The sequence below is a fragment of the Phoxinus phoxinus genome (genome assembly GCF_949152265.1).
Source record: "Phoxinus phoxinus genome assembly, chromosome: 15".
Classification (NCBI taxonomy): Eukaryota; Metazoa; Chordata; class Actinopteri; order Cypriniformes; family Leuciscidae; genus Phoxinus; species Phoxinus phoxinus.
In genome coordinates this window covers 1805826-1832885 of record NC_136890.1, presented here as the reverse complement: position 1 = coordinate 1832885, position 27060 = coordinate 1805826, and the positions used below count along the sequence as shown (strand labels likewise).

The window sequence follows — 27060 nt, the reverse complement described above, 5'->3', positions numbered from 1 at the left end:
TATTTTTCCTATTTAAAACTTGACTCTTCTGTAGTTAAACCGTGTACTAAGATCGACGGAAAATGAAAAGTTGCTATTTTCCAAGCCTATATGGCTGAACTACTCTCATTCCGGCGTAAGCATCCAGGAACTGTGGGCCGTACCATGGGTGCAGCAGCGTAATGATACACAGTTCATTGATGCTTACGCCGGAATGAGAGTAGTTCCTGCCCATATAGGCTTGGAAAATCACAACTTTTCATTTTCCGTCGATCTTAGTACACGGTTTAACTACAGAAGAGTCAAGTTTTAAATAGGAAAAATATTGAAACTCGTTGCTCATTTTGAAAGAAATGCTACTGGACCCATCAGAATCAATGATCTATGCTAAGCTATGCTAAAAGTGGTACCGTCAGAACCGGAGTTCGGCTGAATGGATTCGAAAACGGTAAAACTGTTTAACTCTGGGGGAGTTGTAAAATGAGCCTATTTCCAAAAAAAGTGGAGTATCCCTTTAACATCATTATAGAGCCTCTTATAATGACAACAAGAGCATTATGAGTTTATGTACTGAGAAGATTGGTTAAAACCCATTAACCATGATGATGATGAACGCGGCGCTACAGTAACGAGTGTGTGACCGCTAGCAACAATGACCATTCAGTACAACTTACACTTTAACATTACAGTGATGAGAACGAGATCTAGGGTCGGTTCGTGATTTATAAAGGTTTTTATCTGAAGAAAAAGACTCATAAACGGTAATGAAAGCCTGAATATGAAAGCCATGAATGTATATTGACGGAGTAATCCACGATTTAACATACGAGGGTCAAAATGAGCATTTTCACCGTAGATTTGCATTTAGATTAGAGTGGTGTAAATAGAGTTTTTTAAAGATGGCAGCATCATTATTTTATTATTACACAGAGATCGGTGGGTCTATTAGTGCAATCTGTTGCTTTATAAGCCATCAGTGACCATTCAAAAACAGGAAAAAGCCCTTTTTTTCCCCCTTGCCTGAAGTTTGAATGCCTGTAACTCCACAAGTATTAAAGATAATTTAATAATAAAGGGGATGACCTCACACCAAGCCTTAGAAAAGATGATCTGCCTTTTGAAAAACAAACTTCATACCGTCTGGAGTTTTTGGAGAGTCTCGGTGACTCCTTCGTGGATTTGATGGACATTGAGAGTGTATAGACAAGCATGTTATTGCTGTATGGCTAAATTTTTTATATATAGACAATTTTTTTTTTTTTTTTATACAGTTATAATGAAAATTGTAAATGCCGTTTAAACTTGTGACCATTGTTGATAAATAAAATTGTTAAAAATAAATAAACAATTTTAATATTCTTTTAGATTCTGGTTCTTATCAAACTTTTCTTTGGGTATATTACTTTTTAAAGCTCAACATGGTCATTTCCAGAGATATCAGCGGCTGTATGAGTAAATTATACACATTTTCAGGGTCAAAAAGCAAATGTGGACACAGCTGATACTTGAAGAATATCTGAACAACACAATAATGTTATCTCATTTTTCCCCATCAACACAATTGCACAGAACATTCCTTTCTGAGAGCCAAATATAGTCTACTTCCACAGTGTGCACACCTGTCACTCATTACAAGTATTATCTCAATATCCTTCTAGATTCTGGTTTCACTTTCTGGATCTACATATGAAAGATGCGATAGGTGATGGTTCACAGAATCATTGTGTTGTGCTGGTTGAAAGTCTCCTCATATCCTGATAGCAGTCGCTCTGTTAAACGGTCTAAATTTATTTTTATAAATATGTATTGCCGGTGGAAGGTGTGGGACCATAACATGTTCGTTCACTTTAACAGTTCAGTGTATTTTTGGCCAGATACATTCTTAGTTTTAACATTATTTGTTCTCCAGACATTCCTCTTTAAACACAATGAGTATCAGCTGTTCGAAAAGTTTCCCATATTTGGGTTTTTGACCTCTGAAAATGGGTAAAATTCAACAATTTCCACATACAGCCATTTTGGGAATAAAAACCTTAAAAATGAACAAAGGAAAGTTTATTAAGAATGAGAATCGAGAAGGATTCTGAGATATCTTTAACACTTGTGGAGTTAGTCACACAAACTTTGCAAAAATAATATTTATGGCACTCAGACAGGAATGTTCAATGATGTTTTTTGATAGAAAGATAGATTTGTAGTTTCAACATTGTGTAGTTCAGATATTCCTCTTTGAAATAAAGTATCAGCTGCAAAGTGACTCATGTTTGGTTTTGGAGCCACATTGAAAGCCCAATATCTCTGGGATTGAAACATATTGAGCCTTAAAAATTAAGATACCAAAAGAAAGGTTTGATAAGACCCAGAATCTAAAAGGATATTAAGATATCTTTAATACTTCTTGAGTTACAGGCATGCAAACTTCAGGAAAAAAAACACTTTTTGTGCTTTTCCCCATTTTTGAACAGTCACCGTTGGCTAATAATTCACCAGAGATTGATAAAGTCAACAGATTTATCTGCCAATCTCTGTGTAAATATAAAATACTGATGCTGCCATCTTTCTAAAGTCTGTAATGTGGCTCTAGTCTTTTTGACCCTCATAAACAAAATAGTGGGTTACTCAGTACACATCTGTGACATTAAATATGTTGGCTTTCATCACTATTTATTTTATTCATAAAATCATAAATTTTAGCCGGGGAAGTTTCTGAAATGTCTTTGATTTGACACAGAATGAGTCTAATTATAGCAAAATGCGCTTAGTTGTAAAATATAAGAGTTTTCAAATGGCTAATGTAATAATAAACAGTAACACTTTACAATTAAGCCCCACTAGTTAATGCATTAATAAACATTTACAATGAGCAAAAACTATATTTGTTAACGTTATTTTTATTTTTTTAAGTTTGTTAAATCATGTGAGCTCAGGTCCATTAAACAAAATCAACTTTTGGTTTTAATAATGTATTAGTAAATGTTGAAACATGGTTAGTTCATTAACTATTGTAGGTAACTAATGTTCATAACTGGATCTTTATTGTAACATGTGACCCTGTAATTGACGTCAAAGACAAAAAGAAAACATCTTCACGACCCACGCGTCACACTGTGGAAAATAAGCAGCAGAGGTTTCTACACAAGTGTGTGTGTATCTGTGGAAGATTCCTCACATCACACACACACACACACACACACAGGGAGCAAACATCACGGTTTCCACGCTCACAGGAGCAAAACACATCTCAGTGAAACTATGTAGAATACAGTTCATTACCTCCAGAACTGAGGTCAACAACGCTAGCAAATATTTGCAATGTATTTTATATTGAGTAAGTGTGAGGTCAGAACGCATTTTTAATGTTTAATGACTTTCTTCTGCTCACATTAAAAACAGTAATATTGTGAAATATTATTACAGATTAAATCATCTGTGAATATGTGAATATACAGTAAAGTGTAATTTATTCCTGTGATCAAAGCTGAATTTTCCAGTCTTCAGTGTCACATGATCCTCCAGAAATCAGTATAATATGATGATCTGATGCTCAAGACACATTTATGATTATTATCAGTGTTGGAAACAGTTTCAAGGTCATGGAAACTGTGATACACTTTTATGTCAGGATGCTTTGATATATAGAAAGTTCAAAAGAACAGCATTACTTTGAAATAGAATCTGTCACTTTTGATGATCATTTTAATGCATTACATGAGTTAAGCACCTCAATTAGGAATACGATTATTCATATTTTTTAACAAAAGAAAGAAATCTTTAGTCCCCAAACTTTAAATGGTAGTGTAACTGAGACGCCTGTTAAACGCATGAACGTGTCACTCACACACACACACACACACACACACACACACACACACACACACACACACACACACACACACACACACACACACACACACACACACACACACACACACACACACACACACACACACACACACACACACACACACACACCTTAATGAGGACATTCATTGACACAATGCAATCTCTAGCAGTTTACCCTAACCTTACCCATCACAACTGAGTGCCTAACCCGAACCCTGACCCTAAACCGACCCTTAACCTCATTATAACCTTATCCCTAAAACCAAGTCTTGACCCTCAAACACCCTTTAAGGCCTTTAAAGCGGTCTCAGAAACTGAGAACCGGCCAAAATGTCCTCACTTTACTCTCTTTGTCCTCACTCCAATGGTCTAAAACTTAAACTGGTCCTCACAAAGGTAGTTGTACACACACACACACACACACACACACACACACAAGGAAGCGTGACTAACCAGGTCCTCTTGTTGTCAAAGAAGAGCACGAGGAAGAGGTGTTCGCGGGCCTCCTGGGTCATCTGCTCGCCCAGCTTCAGGACCTCCAGCGGCGGGACGGGGATCGGGACGCCCCGGTGGAACACACCCTCGCGGGGCATCTTCGGGTCGATGATCTGAGGGACGGAGAACACACGACTCAAACCGAGACAAGTGTGAAGACTATATCGCCCTCTGCTGGACACACACAGCGACTGCACCTTCCACAGTTGTGAATATTACTGGTGTGCAAAATTGGAATATGACATAATGCTGTGAATAAAGCAGCGTTGGTAACTTTACAATAAGGTTCATTAGTTAACTATATTAGTCAGCATGAACTAATAATGAACTGCACTTTATTAATACAGCATTTATTAATCTTTGTTAACACACAGCGACTGCACCTTCTGCTGATGAGTTTACATCCACAGTTGTGAATATTACTGGTGTGCAAAATTGGAATATGTGACCCTGGAGCACACACCAGTCTGGAGCCGCACGGGTATATCTGTGGCAATAGCCAACTATACATTGTATGGGGCAAAATTATAAATTTTTCTTTTATGCCAAAAATCATGAGGATATTAAGATCATGTTCCATGAAGATATTTAGTAAATGTTCTATCGTAAATATATAAAACATGTATGTTTGTGAGTGAATGCAGCACAATCGTGAACATAAATGGATGTTAACGACTAATGTTAGCAAAAATGAACAAATACAGTTAACAACAAATACAAATGTATTGCTCATGGTTAGTTCATGTTAATACATTAACTAATGTTAACAAATGAACCTTATTGTAAAGTGTTACCGCATTGTTTCCATCCCATGTGTTCAAGAGAACAAAATCCTCACTTCCTGGGAAGTTGATGAAAAATATCAGCCAGCATTAGAGACGCTGCGATGCCATTGGTCCGCTGGTTACTCCAGTTATCCAATCACAGCTGACGCTGAGGCAAAGTCACGTGAGGTTCTGAGGGATTTATTCAGTAAATGTGTTTCTATTTTTAAGCGCATGTCTTCTTATCGGATAAAACAATTATTTGCCTCAATTGAGCGCATAAATTTTTACGCACATTTATTCACATCTTGGCGTTTTCATCCAGCACTTTATGCAATATCCCAAAATTTAACTTAAATGTTACTTAAAAAGTGTTTTGAGTGACTGCACACCAATCCCTCCACTGCTCGCTCATCACATTGATGGAAATCAATGATTAAGCTCTGAACTGTATATACAAATCCTTACAAGTCGTGAAGAAAAACGTGACTTTTGGTCCAATACTTTTTTGTTTTTTTTCGGTCATTTGAAACTCATCTATCAACCGTTATGTCTGTAATGCAGTGCATCAGAGTGTCTTCTTTCTGATCAGATCCTCTTTACTGCAACATTACAGCATGAGAAACATCACCAGATGAGATGTAGGAAGTCTTTCTACGGTGGAAATACAAAACTTGTGAATCCCGTCACCTGACCTTAGGAAAGTCATGTTCATAGCTTGTCAGTTAGCTAGCAAAACAAATAAAAAAGCATATCCATAAAACTATAATGTTAAATATATGCACTTTACTACAGGTGAAACTAGAAACATTTTTATATGGTGCAAAAGTTAATTTTTTTCAGTAATTCAACTTAAAAGGTAAAACTAATATATTATATAGACTCATTACATGCAAAGTGAGATATTTCAAGCCTTTATTTGTTATAATTTTGATGATTATGGCTTACAGCTTATGAAAACCCCAAATTCAAAATGAGATTATTGTGAAAAGGTTTTCATAAGCTGTAAACAATAATCATCAAAATGCATTTTTATTCCTCAAGAAAGAAAATCATATATATATATTTTTAATAATACATGATTCTACCCACATTACAGTATTTATAGTTGATTCGACTTTGGTTCATTAATGTGACAGATTTTGCAACCTTTACACTATTATTGAACTGAATTGATCTGAATAATGCCTCTATTGTCTTGTTAGAGCTGCTTTATAGAATAATTTGATATAATTTAATTCTCTTAACCCAGTTTCTATGTTCATTGACTACAGTTAGTATGTCATTTGAGACCCTGGACCACAAAACCAGTTACAAGTCGCACAGGTATATTTGTGGCAATAGCCAACAGTAGAGTTTGGGGAGTGGCTACTGTAGCAGACTGAGAGTTTGGGGAGTGGCTACTGTAGCGGACTGAGAGTTTGGGGAGTGGCTACTGTAGCAGACAGAGTTTGGGGAGTGGCTACTGTAGCGGACTGAGAGTTTGGGGCGTGGCTACTGTAGCAGACTGAGAGTTTGGGGAGTGGCTACTGTAGCAGACTGAGAGTTTGGGGAGTGGCTACTGTAGCTGACAGAGTTTGGGGCGTGGCTACTGTAGCGGACAGAGTTTGGGGAGTGGCTACTGTAGAAGACAGAGTTTGGGGAGTGGCTACTGTAGCGGACAGAGTTTGGGGAGTGGCTACTGTAGCGGACTGAGAGTTTGGGGAGTGGCTACTGTAGCAGACTGAGAGTTTGGGGAGTGGCTACTGTAGGAGACAGAGTTTGGGGAGTGGCTACTGTAGCTGACTGAGAGTTTGGGGAGTGGCTACTGTAGCGGACTGAGAGTTTGGGGAGTGGCTACTGTAGCAGACTGAGAGTTTGGGGAGTGGCTACTGTAGGAGACAGAGTTTGGGGAGTGGCTACTGTAGCTGACTGAGAGTTTGGGGCGTGGCTACTGTAGCAGACTGAGAGTTTGGGGAGTGGCTACTGTAGGAGACAGAGTTTGGGGAGTGGCTACTGTAGCTGACTGAGAGTTTGGGGCGTGGCTACTGTAGCGGACAGAGTTTGGGGAGTGGCTACTGTAGAAGACAGAGTTTGGGGAGTGGCTACTGTAGCGGACAGAGTTTGGGGAGTGGCTACTGTAGCGGACTGAGAGTTTGGGGAGTGGCTACTGTAGCAGACTGAGAGTTTGGGGAGTGGCTACTGTAGCGGACAGAGTTTGGGGAGTGGCTACTGTAGAAGACTGAGAGTTTGGGGAGTGGCTACTGTAGCGGACAGAGTTTGGGGAGTGGCTACTGTAGCGGACTGAGAGTTTGGGGAGTGGCTACTGTAGCAGACTGAGAGTTTGGGGAGTGGCTACTGTAGCAGACTGAGAGTTTGGGGAGTGGCTACTGTAGCTGACAGAGTTTGGGGAGTGGCTACTGTAGCAGACTGAGAGTTTGGGGAGTGGCTACTGTAGCAGACTGAGAGTTTGGGGAGTGGCTACTGTAGCGGACAGAGTTTGGGGAGTGGCTACTGTAGAAGACTGAGAGTTTGGGGAGTGGCTACTGTAGCGGACAGAGTTTGGGGAGTGGCTACTGTAGCGGACTGAGAGTTTGGGGAGTGGCTACTGTAGCAGACTGAGAGTTTGGGGAGTGGCTACTGTAGCAGACTGAGAGTTTGGGGAGTGGCTACTGTAGCAGACTGAGAGTTTGGGGAGTGGCTACTGTAGCAGACAGAGTTTGGGGAGCGGCTACTGTAGCAGACTGAGAGTTTGGGGAGTGGCTACTGTAGAAGACTGAGAGTTTGGGGAGTGGCTACTGTAGCGGACAGAGTTTGGGGAGTGGCTACTGTAGCGGACAGAGTTTGGGGAGTGGCTACTGTAGCAGACTGAGAGTTTGGGGAGTGGCTACTGTAGCGGACTGAGAGTTTGGGGGGGGAGTGGCTACTGTAGCAGACTGAGAGTTTGGGGTGTGGCTACTGTAGCGGACTGAGAGTTTGGGGAGTGGCTACAGGAGGAGACTGAGTGTTTGGGGAGTGGCTACAGGAGGAGACTGAGAGTTTGGGGAGTGGCTACTGTAGCGGACAGAGTTTGGGGAGTGGCTACTGTAGCAGACTGAGAGTTTGGGGAGTGGCTACTGTAGCAGACTGAGAGTTTGGGGAGTGGCTACTGTAGCGGACAGAGTTTGGGGAGTGGCTACTGTAGCAGACTGAGAGTTTGGGGAGTGGCTACTGTAGCGGACTGAGAGTTTGGGGAGTGGCTACTGTAGCAGACTGAGTGTTTGGGGAGTGGCTACAGGAGGAGACTGAGTGTTTGGGGAGTGGCTACAGGAGGAGACAGAGTTTGGGGAGTGGCTAAAGGAGGAGACTGAGAGTTTGGGGAGTGGCTACTGTAGCAGACAGAGTTTGGGGAGTGGCTACTGTAGCAGACTGAGAGTTTGGGGCGTGGCTACTGTAGCGGACTGAGAGTTTGGGGAGTGGATACTGTAGCAGACAGAGTTTGGGGAGTGGATACTGTAGCAGACTGAGAGTTTGGGGAGTGGCTACTGTAGCGGACTGAGAGTTTGGGGCGTGGCTACTGTAGCGGACTGAGAGTTTGGGGAGTGGCTACTGTAGCAGACAGAGTTTGGGGAGTGGCTACTGTAGCAGACTGAGAGTTTGGGGAGTGGCTGCTGTAGCAGACTGAGAGTTTGGGGAGTGGCTACTGTAGCGGACTGAGAGTTGGGGGAGTGGCTACTGTAGCAGACTGAGAGTTTGGGGAGTGGCTACTGTAGCGGACTGAGAGTTTGGGGAGTGGCTACTGTAGCGGACTGAGAGTTTGGGGAGTGGCTACTGTAGCAGACAAAGTTTGGGGAGTGGCTACTGTAGCAGACTGAGAGTTTGGGGAGTGGCTACTGTAGCGGACAGAGTTTGGGGAGTGGCTACTGTAGCAGACTGAGAGTTTGGGAAGTGGCTACTGTAGCAGACAGAGTTTGGGGAGTGGCTACTGTAGCGGACAGAGTTTGGGGAGTGGCTACTGTAGCGGACTGAGAGTTTGGGAAGTGGCTACTGTAGCGGACTGAGAGTTTGGGGAGTGGCTACTGTAGCGGACAGAGTTTGGGGAGTGGCTACTGTAGCGGACTGAGAGTTTGGGGAGTGGCTACTGTAGCAGACTGAGAGTTTGGGGAGTGGCTAATGTAGCGGACTGAGAGTTTGGGGAGTGGCTACTGTAGCGGACTGAGAGTTTGGGGTGTGGCTACTGTAGCAGACTGAGAGTTTGGGGCGTGGCTACTGTAGCAGACTGAGAATTTGGGGAGTGGCTACTGTAGCAGACAGAGAGTTTGGGGAGTGGCTACTGTAGCGGACTGAGAGTTTGGGGAGTGGCTACTGTAGCAGACTGAGAGTTTGGGGCGTGGCTACTGTAGCAGACTGAGAGTTTGGGGAGTGGCTACTGTAGCGGACTGAGAGTTTGGGGTGTGGCTACTGTAGCGGACTGAGAGTTTGGGGAGTGGCTACTGTAGCAGACTGAGTGTTTGGGGAGTGGCTACAGGAGGAGACTGAGTGTTTGGGGAGTGGCTACAGGAGGAGACTGAGAGTTTGGGGAGTGGCTACTGTAGCGGACAGAGTTTGGGGAGTGGCTACTGTAGCAGACTGAGAGTTTGGGGAGTGGCTACTGTAGCGGACTGAGAGTTTGGGGAGTGGCTACTGTAGCAGACTGAGTGTTTGGGGAGTGGCTACTGTAGCAGACTGAGAGTTTGGGGAGTGGCTACTGTAGCAGACTGAGAGTTTGGGGAGTGGCTACAGGAGGAGACTGAGTGTTTGGTGAGTGGCTACAGGAGGAGACTGAGAGTTTGGGGAGTGGCTACTGTAGCAGACTGAGTGTTTGGGGAGTGGCTACTGTAGCAGACTGAGAGTTTGGGGAGTGGCTACTGTAGCGGACTGAGAGTTTGGGGAGTGGCTACAGGAGGAGACTGAGTGTTTGGGGAGTGGCTACAGGAGGAGACTGAGAGTTTGGGGAGTGGCTACTGTAGCAGACAGAGTTTGGGGAGTGGCTACTGTAGCAGACTGAGAGTTTGGGGCGTGGCTACTCTAGCGGACTGAGAGTTTGGGGCGTGGCTACTGTAGCAGACTGAGAGTTTGGGGAGTGGATACTGTAGTGGACTGAGAGTTTGGGGCGTGGCTACTGTAGCGGACTGAGAGTTTGGGGAGTGGCTACTGTAGCAGACTGAGAGTTTGGGGAGTGGCTACTGTAGCAGACTGAGAGTTTGGGGCGTGGCTACTCTAGCGGACTGAGAGTTTGGGGCGTGGCTACTGTAGCAGACTGAGAGTTTGGGGAGTGGCTACTGTAGCAGACTGAGAGTTTGGGGAGTGGCTACTGTAGCAGACAGAGTTTGGGGAGTGGCTACTGTAGCAGACTGAGAGTTTGGGGAGTGGCTACTGTAGCAGACTGAGAGTTTGGGGAGTGGCTACTGTAGCAGACTGAGAGTTTGGGGAGTGGCTACTGTAGCGGACTGAGAGTTTGGGGAGTGGCTACTGTAGCGGACTGAGAGTTTGGGGAGTGGCTACTGTAGCAGACTGAGAGTTTGGGGAGTGGCTACTGTAGCGGACAGAGTTTGGGGAGTGGCTACTGTAGCAGACTGAGAGTTTGGGGAGTGGCTACTGTAGCAGACTGAGAGTTTGGGGCGTGGCTACTGTAGCAGACTGAGAGTTTGGGGAGTGGCTACTGTAGCAGACTGAGAGTTTGGGGAGTGGCTACTGTAGCGGACAGAGTTTGGGGAGTGGCTACTGTAGAAGACTGAGAGTTTGGGGAGTGGCTACTGTAGCGGACAGAGTTTGGGGAGTGGCTACTGTAGCGGACTGAGAGTTTGGGGAGTGGCTACTGTAGCAGACTGAGAGTTTGGGGAGTGGCTACTGTAGCAGACTGAGAGTTTGGGGAGTGGCTACTGTAGCAGACAGAGTTTGGGGAGCGGCTACTGTAGCAGACTGAGAGTTTGGGGAGTGGCTACTGTAGAAGACTGAGAGTTTGGGGAGTGGCTACTGTAGCGGACAGAGTTTGGGGAGTGGCTACTGTAGCGGACAGAGTTTGGGGAGTGGCTACTGTAGCAGACTGAGAGTTTGGGGAGTGGCTACTGTAGCGGACTGAGAGTTTGGGGGGGGAGTGGCTACTGTAGCAGACTGAGAGTTTGGGGTGTGGCTACTGTAGCGGACTGAGAGTTTGGGGAGTGGCTACAGGAGGAGACTGAGTGTTTGGGGAGTGGCTACAGGAGGAGACTGAGAGTTTGGGGAGTGGCTACTGTAGCGGACAGAGTTTGGGGAGTGGCTACTGTAGCAGACTGAGAATTTGGGGAGTGGCTACTGTAGCTGACAGAGTTTGGGGAGTGGCTACTGTAGCAGACTGAGAGTTTGGGGAGTGGCTACTGTAGCAGACTGAGAGTTTGGGGAGTGGCTACTGTAGCGGACAGAGTTTGGGGAGTGGCTACTGTAGAAGACTGAGAGTTTGGGGAGTGGCTACTGTAGCGGACAGAGTTTGGGGAGTGGCTACTGTAGCGGACTGAGAGTTTGGGGAGTGGCTACTGTAGCAGACTGAGAGTTTGGGGAGTGGCTACTGTAGCAGACTGAGAGTTTGGGGAGTGGCTACTGTAGCAGACTGAGAGTTTGGGGAGTGGCTACTGTAGCAGACAGAGTTTGGGGAGCGGCTACTGTAGCAGACTGAGAGTTTGGGGAGTGGCTACTGTAGAAGACTGAGAGTTTGGGGAGTGGCTACTGTAGCGGACAGAGTTTGGGGAGTGGCTACTGTAGCGGACAGAGTTTGGGGAGTGGCTACTGTAGCAGACTGAGAGTTTGGGGAGTGGCTACTGTAGCGGACTGAGAGTTTGGGGGGGGAGTGGCTACTGTAGCAGACTGAGAGTTTGGGGTGTGGCTACTGTAGCGGACTGAGAGTTTGGGGAGTGGCTACAGGAGGAGACTGAGTGTTTGGGGAGTGGCTACAGGAGGAGACTGAGAGTTTGGGGAGTGGCTACTGTAGCGGACAGAGTTTGGGGAGTGGCTACTGTAGCAGACTGAGAGTTTGGGGAGTGGCTACTGTAGCAGACTGAGAGTTTGGGGAGTGGCTACTGTAGCGGACAGAGTTTGGGGAGTGGCTACTGTAGCAGACTGAGAGTTTGGGGAGTGGCTACTGTAGCGGACTGAGAGTTTGGGGAGTGGCTACTGTAGCAGACTGAGTGTTTGGGGAGTGGCTACAGGAGGAGACTGAGTGTTTGGGGAGTGGCTACAGGAGGAGACAGAGTTTGGGGAGTGGCTAAAGGAGGAGACTGAGAGTTTGGGGAGTGGCTACTGTAGCAGACAGAGTTTGGGGAGTGGCTACTGTAGCAGACTGAGAGTTTGGGGCGTGGCTACTGTAGCGGACTGAGAGTTTGGGGAGTGGATACTGTAGCAGACAGAGTTTGGGGAGTGGATACTGTAGCAGACAGAGTTTGGGGAGTGGCTACTGTAGCGGACTGAGAGTTTGGGGCGTGGCTACTGTAGCGGACTGAGAGTTTGGGGAGTGGCTACTGTAGCAGACAGAGTTTGGGGAGTGGCTACTGTAGCAGACTGAGAGTTTGGGGAGTGGCTGCTGTAGCAGACTGAGAGTTTGGGGAGTGGCTACTGTAGCGGACTGAGAGTTGGGGGAGTGGCTACTGTAGCAGACTGAGAGTTTGGGGAGTGGCTACTGTAGCGGACTGAGAGTTTGGGGAGTGGCTACTGTAGCGGACTGAGAGTTTGGGGAGTGGCTACTGTAGCAGACAAAGTTTGGGGAGTGGCTACTGTAGCAGACTGAGAGTTTGGGGAGTGGCTACTGTAGCGGAGAGAGTTTGGGGAGTGGCTACTGTAGCAGACTGAGAGTTTGGGAAGTGGCTACTGTAGCAGACAGAGTTTGGGGAGTGGCTACTGTAGCGGACAGAGTTTGGGGAGTGGCTACTGTAGCGGACTGAGAGTTTGGGAAGTGGCTACTGTAGCGGACTGAGAGTTTGGGGAGTGGCTACTGTAGCGGACAGAGTTTGGGGAGTGGCTACTGTAGCGGACTGAGAGTTTGGGGAGTGGCTACTGTAGCAGACTGAGAGTTTGTGGAGTGGCTAATGTAGCGGACTGAGAGTTTGGGGAGTGGCTACTGTAGCGGACTGAGAGTTTGGGGTGTGGCTACTGTAGCAGACTGAGAGTTTGGGGCGTGGCTACTGTAGCAGACTGAGAATTTGGGGAGTGGCTACTGTAGCAGACAGAGAGTTTGGGGAGTGGCTACTGTAGCGGACTGAGAGTTTGGGGAGTGGCTACTGTAGCAGACTGAGAGTTTGGGGCGTGGCTACTGTAGCAGACTGAGAGTTTGGGGAGTGGCTACTGTAGCGGACTGAGAGTTTGGGGTGTGGCTACTGTAGCGGACTGAGAGTTTGGGGAGTGGCTACTGTAGCAGACTGAGTGTTTGGGGAGTGGCTACAGGAGGAGACTGAGTGTTTGGGGAGTGGCTACAGGAGGAGACTGAGAGTTTGGGGAGTGGCTACTGTAGCGGACAGAGTTTGGGGAGTGGCTACTGTAGCAGACTGAGAGTTTGGGGAGTGGCTACTGTAGCGGACTGAGAGTTTGGGGAGTGGCTACTGTAGCAGACTGAGTGTTTGGGGAGTGGCTACTGTAGCAGACTGAGAGTTTGGGGAGTGGCTACTGTAGCAGACTGAGAGTTTGGGGAGTGGCTACAGGAGGAGACTGAGTGTTTGGGGAGTGGCTACAGGAGGAGACTGAGAGTTTGGGGAGTGGCTACTGTAGCAGACTGAGTGTTTGGGGAGTGGCTACTGTAGCAGACTGAGAGTTTGGGGAGTGGCTACTGTAGCGGACTGAGAGTTTGGGGAGTGGCTACAGGAGGAGACTGAGTGTTTGGGGAGTGGCTACAGGAGGAGACTGAGAGTTTGGGGAGTGGCTACTGTAGCAGACAGAGTTTGGGGAGTGGCTACTGTAGCAGACTGAGAGTTTGGGGCGTGGCTACTCTAGCGGACTGAGAGTTTGGGGTGTGGCTACTGTAGCAGACTGAGAGTTTGGGGAGTGGATACTGTAGTGGACTGAGAGTTTGGGGCGTGGCTACTGTAGCGGACTGAGAGTTTGGGGAGTGGCTACTGTAGCAGACTGAGAGTTTGGGGAGTGGCTACTGTAGCAGACTGAGAGTTTGGGGCGTGGCTACTCTAGCGGACTGAGAGTTTGGGGCGTGGCTACTGTAGCAGACTGAGAGTTTGGGGAGTGGCTACTGTAGCAGACTGAGAGTTTGGGGAGTGGCTACTGTAGCAGACAGAGTTTGGGGAGTGGCTACTGTAGCAGACTGAGAGTTTGGGGAGTGGCTACTGTAGCAGACTGAGAGTTTGGGGAGTGGCTACTGTAGCGGACTGAGAGTTTGGGGGGGGAGTGGCTACTGTAGCAGACTGAGAGTTTGGGGTGTGGCTACTGTAGCGGACTGAGAGTTTGGGGAGTGGCTACAGGAGGAGACTGAGTGTTTGGGGAGTGGCTACAGGAGGAGACTGAGAGTTTGGGGAGTGGCTACTGTAGCGGACAGAGTTTGGGGAGTGGCTACTGTAGCAGACTGAGAGTTTGGGGAGTGGCTACTGTAGCTGACAGAGTTTGGGGAGTGGCTACTGTAGCAGACTGAGAGTTTGGGGAGTGGCTACTGTAGCAGACTGAGAGTTTGGGGAGTGGCTACTGTAGCGGACAGAGTTTGGGGAGTGGCTACTGTAGAAGACTGAGAGTTTGGGGAGTGGCTACTGTAGCGGACAGAGTTTGGGGAGTGGCTACTGTAGCGGACTGAGAGTTTGGGGAGTGGCTACTGTAGCAGACTGAGAGTTTGGGGAGTGGCTACTGTAGCAGACTGAGAGTTTGGGGAGTGGCTACTGTAGCAGACTGAGAGTTTGGGGAGTGGCTACTGTAGCAGACAGAGTTTGGGGAGCGGCTACTGTAGCAGACTGAGAGTTTGGGGAGTGGCTACTGTAGAAGACTGAGAGTTTGGGGAGTGGCTACTGTAGCGGACAGAGTTTGGGGAGTGGCTACTGTAGCGGACAGAGTTTGGGGAGTGGCTACTGTAGCAGACTGAGAGTTTGGGGAGTGGCTACTGTAGCGGACTGAGAGTTTGGGGGGGGAGTGGCTACTGTAGCAGACTGAGAGTTTGGGGTGTGGCTACTGTAGCGGACTGAGAGTTTGGGGAGTGGCTACAGGAGGAGACTGAGTGTTTGGGGAGTGGCTACAGGAGGAGACTGAGAGTTTGGGGAGTGGCTACTGTAGCGGACAGAGTTTGGGGAGTGGCTACTGTAGCAGACTGAGAGTTTGGGGAGTGGCTACTGTAGCAGACTGAGAGTTTGGGGAGTGGCTACTGTAGCGGACAGAGTTTGGGGAGTGGCTACTGTAGCAGACTGAGAGTTTGGGGAGTGGCTACTGTAGCGGACTGAGAGTTTGGGGAGTGGCTACTGTAGCAGACTGAGTGTTTGGGGAGTGGCTACAGGAGGAGACTGAGTGTTTGGGGAGTGGCTACAGGAGGAGACAGAGTTTGGGGAGTGGCTAAAGGAGGAGACTGAGAGTTTGGGGAGTGGCTACTGTAGCAGACAGAGTTTGGGGAGTGGCTACTGTAGCAGACTGAGAGTTTGGGGCGTGGCTACTGTAGCGGACTGAGAGTTTGGGGAGTGGATACTGTAGCAGACAGAGTTTGGGGAGTGGATACTGTAGCAGACTGAGAGTTTGGGGAGTGGCTACTGTAGCGGACTGAGAGTTTGGGGCGTGGCTACTGTAGCGGACTGAGAGTTTGGGGAGTGGCTACTGTAGCAGACAGAGTTTGGGGAGTGGCTACTGTAGCAGACTGAGAGTTTGGGGAGTGGCTGCTGTAGCAGACTGAGAGTTTGGGGAGTGGCTACTGTAGCGGACTGAGAGTTGGGGGAGTGGCTACTGTAGCAGACTGAGAGTTTGGGGAGTGGCTACTGTAGCGGACTGAGAGTTTGGGGAGTGGCTACTGTAGCGGACTGAGAGTTTGGGGAGTGGCTACTGTAGCAGACAAAGTTTGGGGAGTGGCTACTGTAGCAGACTGAGAGTTTGGGGAGTGGCTACTGTAGCAGACTGAGAGTTTGGGGAGTGGCTACTGTAGCAGACTGAGAGTTTGGGGAGTGGCTACTGTAGCAGACAGAGTTTGGGGAGCGGCTACTGTAGCAGACTGAGAGTTTGGGGAGTGGCTACTGTAGAAGACTGAGAGTTTGGGGAGTGGCTACTGTAGCGGACAGAGTTTGGGGAGTGGCTACTGTAGCGGACAGAGTTTGGGGAGTGGCTACTGTAGCAGACTGAGAGTTTGGGGAGTGGCTACTGTAGCGGACTGAGAGTTTGGGGGGGGAGTGGCTACTGTAGCAGACTGAGAGTTTGGGGTGTGGCTACTGTAGCGGACTGAGAGTTTGGGGAGTGGCTACAGGAGGAGACTGAGTGTTTGGGGAGTGGCTACAGGAGGAGACTGAGAGTTTGGGGAGTGGCTACTGTAGCAGACTGAGAGTTTGGGGAGTGGCTACTGTAGCAGACTGAGAGTTTGGGGAGTGGCTACTGTAGCGGACAGAGTTTGGGGAGTGGCTACTGTAGCAGACTGAGAGTTTGGGGAGTGGCTACTGTAGCGGACTGAGAGTTTGGGGAGTGGCTACTGTAGCAGACTGAGTGTTTGGGGAGTGGCTACAGGAGGAGACTGAGTGTTTGGGGAGTGGCTACAGGAGGAGACAGAGTTTGGGGAGTGGCTAAAGGAGGAGACTGAGAGTTTGGGGAGTGGCTACTGTAGCAGACAGAGTTTGGGGAGTGGCTACTGTAGCAGACTGAGAGTTTGGGGCGTGGCTACTGTAGCGGACTGAGAGTTTGGGGAGTGGATACTGTAGCAGACAGAGTTTGGGGAGTGGATACTGTAGCAGACTGAGAGTTTGGGGAGTGGCTACTGTAGCGGACTGAGAGTTTGGGGCGTGGCTACTGTAGCGGACTGAGAGTTTGGGGAGTGGCTACTGTAGCAGACAGAGTTTGGGGAGTGGCTACTGTAGCAGACTGAGAGTTTGGGGAGTGGCTGCTGTAGCAGACTGAGAGTTTGGGGAGTGGCTACTGTAGCGGACTGAGAGTTGGGGGAGTGGCTACTGTAGCAGACTGAGAGTTTGGGGAGTGGCTACTGTAGCGGACTGAGAGTTTGGGGAGTGGCTACTGTAGCGGACTGAGAGTTTGGGGAGTGGCTACTGTAGCAGACAAAGTTTGGGGAGTGGCTACTGTAGCAGACTGAGAGTTTGGGGAGTGGCTACTGTAGCGGACAGAGTTTGGGGAGTGGCTACTGTAGCAGACTGAGAGTTTGGGAAGTGGCTACTGTAGCAGACAGAGTTTGGGGAGTGGCTACTGTAGCGGACAGAGTTTGGGGAGTGGCTACTGTAGCGGACTGAGAGTTTGGGAAGTGGCTACTGTAGCGGACTGAGAGTTTGGGGAGTGGCTACTGTAGCGGACAGAGTTTGGGGAGTGGCTACTGTAGCGGACTGAGAGTTTGGGGAGTGGCTACTGTAGCAGACTGAGAGTTTGTGGAGTGGCTAATGTAGCGGACTGAGAGTTTGGGGAGTGGCTACTGTAGCGGACTGAGAGTTTGGGGTGTGGCTACTGTAGCAGACTGAGAGTTTGGGGCGTGGCTACTGTAGCAGACTGAGAATTTGGGGAGTGGCTACTGTAGCAGACAGAGAGTTTGGGGAGTGGCTACTGTAGCGGACTGAGAGTTTGGGGAGTGGCTACTGTAGCAGACTGAGAGTTTGGGGCGTGGCTACTGTAGCAGACTGAGAGTTTGGGGAGTGGCTACTGTAGCGGACTGAGAGTTTGGGGTGTGGCTACTGTAGCGGACTGAGAGTTTGGGGAGTGGCTACTGTAGCAGACTGAGTGTTTGGGGAGTGGCTACAGGAGGAGACTGAGTGTTTGGGGAGTGGCTACAGGAGGAGACTGAGAGTTTGGGGAGTGGCTACTGTAGCGGACAGAGTTTGGGGAGTGGCTACTGTAGCAGACTGAGAGTTTGGGGAGTGGCTACTGTAGCGGACTGAGAGTTTGGGGAGTGGCTACTGTAGCAGACTGAGTGTTTGGGGAGTGGCTACTGTAGCAGACTGAGAGTTTGGGGAGTGGCTACTGTAGCAGACTGAGAGTTTGGGGAGTGGCTACAGGAGGAGACTGAGTGTTTGGGGAGTGGCTACAGGAGGAGACTGAGAGTTTGGGGAGTGGCTACTGTAGCAGACTGAGTGTTTGGGGAGTGGCTACTGTAGCAGACTGAGAGTTTGGGGAGTGGCTACTGTAGCGGACTGAGAGTTTGGGGAGTGGCTACAGGAGGAGACTGAGTGTTTGGGGAGTGGCTACAGGAGGAGACTGAGAGTTTGGGGAGTGGCTACTGTAGCAGACAGAGTTTGGGGAGTGGCTACTGTAGCAGACTGAGAGTTTGGGGCGTGGCTACTCTAGCGGACTGAGAGTTTGGGGCGTGGCTACTGTAGCAGACTGAGAGTTTGGGGAGTGGATACTGTAGTGGACTGAGAGTTTGGGGCGTGGCTACTGTAGCGGACTGAGAGTTTGGGGAGTGGCTACTGTAGCAGACTGAGAGTTTGGGGAGTGGCTACTGTAGCAGACTGAGAGTTTGGGGCGTGGCTACTCTAGCGGACTGAGAGTTTGGGGCGTGGCTACTGTAGCAGACTGAGAGTTTGGGGAGTGGCTACTGTAGCAGACTGAGAGTTTGGGGAGTGGCTACTGTAGCAGACAGAGTTTGGGGAGTGGCTACTGTAGCAGACTGAGAGTTTGGGGAGTGGCTACTGTAGCAGACTGAGAGTTTGGGGAGTGGCTACTGTAGCAGACTGAGAGTTTGGGGAGTGGCTACTGTAGCGGACTGAGAGTTTGGGGAGTGGCTACTGTAGCGGACTGAGAGTTTGGGGAGTGGCTACTGTAGCAGACTGAGAGTTTGGGGAGTGGCTACTGTAGCGGACAGAGTTTGGGGAGTGGCTACTGTAGCAGACTGAGAGTTTGGGGTGTGGCTACTGTAGCGGACTGAGAGTTTGGGGAGTGGCTACTGTAGCTGACTGAGAGTTTGTGGAGTGGCTACTGTAGCAGACTGAGAGTTTGGGGAGTGGCTACTGTAGCAGACTGAGAGTTTGGGGAGTGGCTACTGTAGCAGACTGAGAGTTTGTGGAGTGGCTACTGTAGCAGACTGAGAGTTTGGGGAGTGGCTACTGTAGCAGACTGAGAGTTTGGGGAGTGGCTACTGTAGCAGACTGAGAGTTTGGGGAGTGGCTACTGTAGCAGACTGAGAGTTTGGGGAGTGGCTACTGTAGCAGACTGAGAGTTTGTGGAGTGGCTACTGTAGCAGACAGAGTTTGGGGAGTGGCTACTGTAGCAGACAGAGTTTGGGGAGTGGCTACTGTAGCAGACAGAGTTTGGGGAGTGGCTACTGTAGCAGACAGAGTTTGGGGAGTGGCTACTGTAGCAGACTGAGAGTTTGTGGAGTGGCTACTGTAGCGGACTGAGAGTTTGGGGAGTGGCTACTGTAGCAGACTGAGAGTTTGGGGAGTGGATACTGTAGCAGACTGAGAGTTTGGGGAGTGGCTACTGTAGCAGACAGAGTTTGGGGAGTGGCTACTGTAGCAGACAGAGTTTGGGGAGTGGCTACTGTAGCAGACAGAGTTTGGGGAGTGGCTACTGTAGCAGACAGAGTTTGGGGAGTGGCTACTGTAGCGGACTGAGAGTTTGGGGCGTGGCTACTGTAGCAGACAGAGTTTGGGGAGTGGCTACTGTAGCAGACAGAGTTTGGGGAGTGGCTACTGTAGCGGACTGAGAGTTTGGGGAGTGGCTACTGTAGCGGACTGAGAGTTTGGGGAGTGGCTACTGTAGCAGACAGAGTTTGGGGAGTGGCTACTGTAGCAGACTGAGAGTTTGGGGAGTGGCTACTGTAGCAGACTGAGAGTTTGGGGCGTGGCTACTGTAGCAGACTGAGAGTTTGGGGAGTGGCTACTGTAGCAGACTGAGAGTTTGTGGCTTTATGTGTGCGTTTGAGCGCTGATTAGGCTACGTATTATATAGGCTATTAAGCTCATTATTATTATTTATGGCTTATTAATATAAACGCGTGATTAGTCGTCTAATCGTTGAAATGAACGACTACTAGTTGACTAGAAAAATCTTTAGTTGAGGGCAGCCCTACATACAGCGCAAAATAAAAATGTAGTGAAAGCTGAGTGAGTGTGAGTGTGTGTGTGTTAGGTCAGTGTGAGGTGAGACACTCACCAGAGCGGGGTATGATGGGTATCCTCTACACTTGGCCCACACCAGATCGAGAGCGTCCAGAGAGCTGTAGTCATCTGAGCTCAACCAGCATCCCGAGCGGCCCCTGCTGCGAACTATTGTAACACAAGTCAAGTCTTATTTATACAGCACAAGTTTAACAACCGCAGGTGATCCAAAGTGCTTTACAATACAATAAATAAATCAATAAATAGAAAAACAAGAGAAAAGGAGCAGAAAAAAAAAGCATCTCACAGTGAGACACTCCTCGGGATCCTCCCATGGAGTAGGAGTCGTTCTCTGTGCCGGACGTCTCCTCGCTGCTGTCGTCCGGGAACGTGGAGCGCGAGAACGAGGCCTTCCCTCGACCCTGTTTAGAGGGCGTGGTGCTGCCACGAGAAACACACACACAGTTTAAAATTATTCAATAATACAATTTGAAGCAAAAAACATTAAAACCTAGAGTAAATTGTCATCGTGGCGCTAAAGTAAGCTTCAAACGCTGGACTCATTAGTTTGTTAATTACAGGACTGTAAACTTTGACAGGATCTTGTCAGGAAGTAAAGCAGTTCACTTTATATATAATATATATACATGCCTAAGGAGTTTGTATACGCTGCGCTGCTGCTGATGGGTGTGTGTGTGTGTGTGTAACTGGTCCTGTCTGACGCTGCGCTGCTGCTGATGGGTGTATGTGTGTGTGTACCTGGTCCTGTCTGACGCTGCGCTGCTGCTGATGGGTGTGTGTGTGTGTGTGTACCTGGTCCTGTCTGACGCTGTGCTGCTGCTGGTGGTGGTGATGGGTGTGTGTGTGTGTGTGTGTGTGTGTGTGTGTGTGTGTGTGTGTACCTGGTCCTGTCTGACGCTGCGCTGCTGCTGGTGGTGGTGATGGGTGTGTGTGTGTGTGTGTGTGTGTGTGTACCTGGTCCTGTCTGACGCTGCGCTGCTGCTGATGGGTGTATGTGTGTGTGTGTACCTGGTCCTGTCTGACGCTGCGCTGCTGCTGCTGCTGCTGGTGGACTCAGAGTCGGAGCTGGAGCGCGGGAGACTCCTCTCGTTCCTGTACACCAGAAAACTCTCCGTCTTCGGCTGACCACTTCCACCGAAGCCATTACTGTGCAGATCTGAGGAGGAGAAACTCGGTTACACTGGTGTGTGTCGGATACCACTCATTTACACAGAGACAATCAGAGTGTGTCTGAGAAAAATGCCCACATGTAGCTTCAACAAAGATAAATTATATTAATTTGTTATATTTCATTTATACAGTGAAGACTGCTATCAAATAGTCATTTATTAGGGCCCAAGCCTTGAAAAGGCGAAGGCCCTATTGTTTTCCTTCGGATTATTATTAGGGCCCAAGCCTTGAAAAGGCGAAGGCCCTATTGTTTTTCTTAGGATTATTATTCTTCTTCTTCTTCTTTATTATTATTATTATTATTATTTTACTACCTTTTGGGCACTTTTGGGGGCCTTAACGTGCTCAAAAACTCTTGAAACTTTGCACAAATGTCAGAACCTGCGGCCATTAGGGCCGGGCTGAAGCTGGGACCCGGGCGTGGCAGGGGGGCTCGGCAGCGCCCCCTGGAATGGGATTCTAAAACATGTCCATATATCAAACACGCTTGCATGTAATAATATGAAACTCGGTACACATATAGATCTCATCGGGCCGAACAACTTTCGTGCTCTAAGTTTTACGCCAGTCCAACAGGAAGTCGGCTATTATGGGTTGTATGGAAACGCATGTTCTGGCATTTGAAACACTTCTCCCAGAGAATTCATCCGATGACCACGAAACTCGGTGTGCATGAAGTCAAGACATGGAGGATGCTAAATTGCGGACGGATTTTTGATATCTCGAACGGTTTGGCCGTGGCGAGGAAACGAATTTATGATTAAAAAAGGATGCATAAAGTGTGTTATAACTTAGTTATAGTTTTACCTACAGTTACAAAACTCAGCGTGTATTTTGATCTTATCAAGCCGAACAACTTTCTAATTTACAGTCATTAGCTCCGACCAACAGAAAGTCAGATATTGTGGTTTGAATGTGAATTGTGTCTCTCTCTGTCTCTCTGCCATTCTCTGTGTGTGTGTGTGTCTGTCTGTGTGGGGTGGGGAGGGGAGGGGGGGATCTGTGTATGTGTGTGTGTGAGGAGGGGGGCTAGTTTAGTTTAACCCTTTCTCTGCTGTGTGCAAAATCTCGGGCACTTTTGGGGCCCTTAACGTGCTCGAAAACTCTTGAAATTTTGCACACAGGTTAGAACCCGTGGCCGGGCTGAAGCTGGTACCCGGGCGTGGCAGGGGGGCTCGACAGCGCCCCTTGGAATGGGATTCAAACACTTGTCCGTATATATCAAACACGCTTGCATGTAATAATATGAAACTCGGTACACATTTAGATCTCATCGGGCCGAACAACTTTCGTGCTCTAAGTTTTACGCCAGTCCAACAGGAAGTCGGCTATTGTGGGTGGTATGAAAACGCATGTTCTGGCATTTGAAACACTCTTTCTAGAAAATTCATCCAATCGCAACCAAACTCGGTCAGCATTACGTGAAGACATTGAGGATACTAAATTGCTGACGGATTTTTGATATCTCGAACAGTTTGGCCGTGGCGAGGAAACGAAATTATGGCGAGAAAAGAGAAACACGATGTGTTATAACGTCTTCATACATTAATTGATCTTGATGAAACTTCAGTAGCGTGTTTGTTGTAAGAGAGCGATCACATGGATGTAACTAATGTGAGTCAAAGTTATAGCGCCACCAACTGGCAGCAGGAAGTGTGTCACTTTTGACAAAAGTGGGGGGGTTAGTTTTACCTACAGTCACAAAACTTGGTATGTATATTGTGCACATCGAGCCGGACAACTTTCTGATTTACAGTCATTAGCTCCGACCAACGTGTGTGTGTGTGTGTGTGTGTGTGTGTGTGTGTGTGTGTGATTTTGGTTGGGTAACAGTTGTAGGTTACAGTTTGACAAGAGTTAATAGTTTAATAGTGATGGGTCGTTCGCGAATGAGCCGGATCTAAAAGCCGGCTCTTTTAGGTGAACGACGGGAGCTGGCTCGCATATCTGAAGAGCCGACTCTATTTAAAAATATATAGCCTATAGAAATTAAATCATTATGTAATAAAGAAATAATGAATTATTTTAATTTTATTTAAAATAATTGACTAATTCAAAGAAACACAACAAAATAATTAGGCTATCGGCCTAAAGGCGCACACACATTCGTTTCGACTGTCTGATCAGCCTCACACTCTGTTCCTGTCAATCAAACACGCGATGTCAACCAATTATACTGCATGAGGGAGGGCTGAGCACGCACGCACGCACACACACACACTATATGCGGATAAACCGCTGATCGGGCGGATGGCGTGACAAAAAATAATATTTTAATTAAATTTGGGCGGATGGCGGTTAAACCAATCAAATGAAGAAAGTTTGCCACTAAGCAAACTTGCAAGCTACTGTATGAGCCGAGCTGTCAGGAGGAGGCCTAAAAGTCTCGTAGATGAGACTGACTGGGTTATTTTGTTTCGATATTAGTTATATTTTAAAACAACCAGTAATTGTAGCCTACCAATTGTGGAACATTTAAAAGAGAGGCAGATTATGGATATGACTCAGAAATGAAATCGGGCAAAGGCAGCGCAAGATGTTCAGAAGAACGTAAGAGCTAACTTCTACAAGCTCAAAAACATCCACATAAAAAAAGAAGGTAGGCCTAGGCCTAAGAAAAATTGTCGGAAAACTTTGCACATTAATTAGATGTGCAAGGCAAGCAGGCAATTTTTCGGGTTGTTATGGACAATAAAAAATGTGAATATTCACGTTGCACTGTTGTGCGGTGGACTTTCAGGGAGTTAAAACGTTTATTTTTTAAAGAGCCGTTTGTGAGTCAAAAGAGCCGGCTCATTTCAGTGAGCTGAGTCAAACGAGCCGGCTCACGAAAAAGAGCCGGATTGCCCATCACTATAGTTTAACAAAAGCACAATGTTGTGTTTCATTGCGAGTGTACACAAATATAAGGAAACACTTTGCATTTTGAATGATGGTCTGTATGAACAAAATGACGGAGTATGTTTTTATGTCTCCATTGTTCGATCGAGCCTCTCACACACACACACACACACACACACACACACACACACACACACACACACACACACACACACACACACACACACACACACACACACACACACACACACACACACACCCACACCCACACCCACACAGCATTCCAGCATTGCAATCTTGACATCGCAGCATGTTCATTATAGCCTTAATAAAATATAATAATAAAATAGTCAACCTTACATATAAAAATTACACTGCTCTGTTTAAATAGTCATTTGTACAGTTTGTGCCGTTCATAGTAAGCACCGCTCCACTGTGATGTTTCCAAGCACATTTTTGCGCATTTGAAGAGGATAATTTTTCTATATTGGAACGTGAGTGTACAAAGTGTACAAAGTACAAAGCCTATAATAAAGAATAGTTTAGCATCCAAAAATGTTAATAATATATATATATATATTATTATATATATAATAATAATATGTTAAAAATAGGGGGAAAAAAGAATTTACATAATATATATATATATATATATATATATATATATATATATATATTATTATTTATTTATTTTTTAATTATTTTATATATATATATATATATATATATATATATATATATATATATATATATATATATATATATAATTAAAGCTGCAAGCAGCGATTACGGGCCCAAGCCGGTGCCACCGCCACCCGGTGCCTTTAGTGGAACTAAATGACGGAGCCCCCTGTCTGTGTGTGTGGGGAGGGGGGCAGAAAGACTAGCCATCGAAAGCCATCTAGTGTTTTATACTATGTATACATGTGTTTTTTCTTTTAAACAAGTGTTTTAAAGTACAGTAATTTCAATGAATATATATACCACACTTCATAGGAATTTTCGGTGTTGTGTACTTACAATGGCTGCTGATTTCATGTGTCCGTTAAGTCCATGAGACTGTAGGATGTCTAATTTTTCATTTTAGGTTTCAGAAGGGTGCTCACGCATACTTTGTGGTTGATATGTGCCCTCGATGCGCACTTTTGCAGAACCCACACTGATGCAAGCTCTAAAGCAGACTTCTTCTGGACAGTCAAAGCGGAGTTACGTTATTGCCCGTTGTGCACAGGAACCCTAAAGGCCCCGGGGTGGCGGTTTATATATATATATATATATATATATATATATATATATATATATATATATATATATATATATATATATATATATATATATATATAAAAATAAATATAGCTGCAAGCAGCGATGGAGGGCCCAAGCCGGTGCCACCGCCACCTTGGTGCCTTTAGTGCAACTAAAGGCATCGGGGTGGCGGTGCCACCGGCTTGGGCCCGTAATCGCTGCTTGCAGCTATATTTAGGGCCCAAGCCTTGAAAAGGCGAAGGCCCTATTGTTTTTCTTCGGATTATTATTATTATTATTATTATTTTTCTTACGACTATTCGGGCACTTTTGGGTCTCTTAACGTGCTCAAAAACTCTTGAAACTTTGCACAAATGTCAGAACCCGCGGCCATTAGAGCCGGACTGAAGCTGGTACCCGGGCGTGGCAGGGGGGCTTGACAGCGCCCCCTGGAACGCGGTCCTAAAACTTGGTCCATAAATCAAACACGCTTGCGTGTAATAATATGAAACTCGGTACACTTATAGATCTCATCGGTTCATATATCCTTCGTGCTCTGACTTTTTACCCCAGCCCAACAGGAAGTCGGCTATTTGGCGTAGTTTAAAAAACACATGCAATGGAATTTAAAATACTCCTCCTAGAAAATTCAACCAATCACCACGAAACTCGGTGTGCATGAAGTCAAGACATGGAGGATGTTAAATTGCCAGGGGATTTTTGATATCTCGAACGGTTTGGCCGTGGCGAGGAAACGAATTTATGGCGAATATTGCAAACAGGAAGTGTGTTATAACATCCTCATACATTAATTGATCTGGATGAAACTTCAGCAGTGTGTTCGCTGTAAGAGGCCGATCACATGGATGTGACTATTGTGAGTCAAAGTTATAGCGCCACCAACTGGCAGCAGGAAGTGTGTCACTTTCAAAATGCTTTAAAATCACCCTCTTATTTTTACCCGATTTGCTTCAAACTTTATGTGTATAATGTAAACACACGGCAGATGTAGACCTGTGAAAGGATTATTGATATCTTAAATACTGTTGCCATGGCAACGCAGCAAACTTTAGTATTCTTTTTTAAAGTTTTTGAGACTCTTAGCATGCTTGAAATTGCATGAAACTCGACAGACACTTTACATTTATTGCCTAGTACACTTGTGCAAAGTTTCAGAAACGGGCGTGGTAAGGGGCTCAGTAGCGCCACCTTTAGTCAAAAATGGGGTATTAGTTTTACCTACAGTAACAAAAATCGGTATTTATATTTATCTCCCCGAGCCGGACAACTTTCTAATTTACAGTCATTAGCTCCGACCAACAGGAAGTTAGATATTTTGGTTTGAATGTGATTTGATGGGAATTTTGCCAGTCTCTCTCAGGGCCCTATCTTGCACCCAGCGCAATTGACTTTGAACACCGACGCATGTATCATTCCTATTTTGCACCCGCGCACAGCGGACTTTTCCCTCCACAGACGCACGTCGGTAAATTAGGGAATGAACTTGCGCTCGCGGGGGCGGTTCAGCGCAAAGA

The 27060-nt window shown here is 47.0% G+C and overlaps 1 protein-coding gene across 2 annotated transcripts in view; it reads right to left on the bottom strand.

Annotated features, from left to right (window-relative positions):
- brpf1 (bromodomain and PHD finger containing, 1) overlaps nucleotides 1-27060 on the bottom strand; it is a 72760-nt gene that overhangs the window by 1170 nt on the left and 44530 nt on the right. For both annotated transcript variants that reach the window (XM_079637715.1, XM_079637716.1), the window contains exons 12-15: nucleotides 21278-21425; nucleotides 20556-20689; nucleotides 20304-20416; nucleotides 4276-4430 (exon numbers count right to left, since the gene is read on the bottom strand). In XM_079637715.1, coding sequence (XP_079493841.1) covers nucleotides 4276-4430; nucleotides 20304-20416; nucleotides 20556-20689; nucleotides 21278-21425 — 550 coding nt within the window. The remainder of the gene's footprint in view (nucleotides 1-4275; nucleotides 4431-20303; nucleotides 20417-20555; nucleotides 20690-21277; nucleotides 21426-27060) is intronic.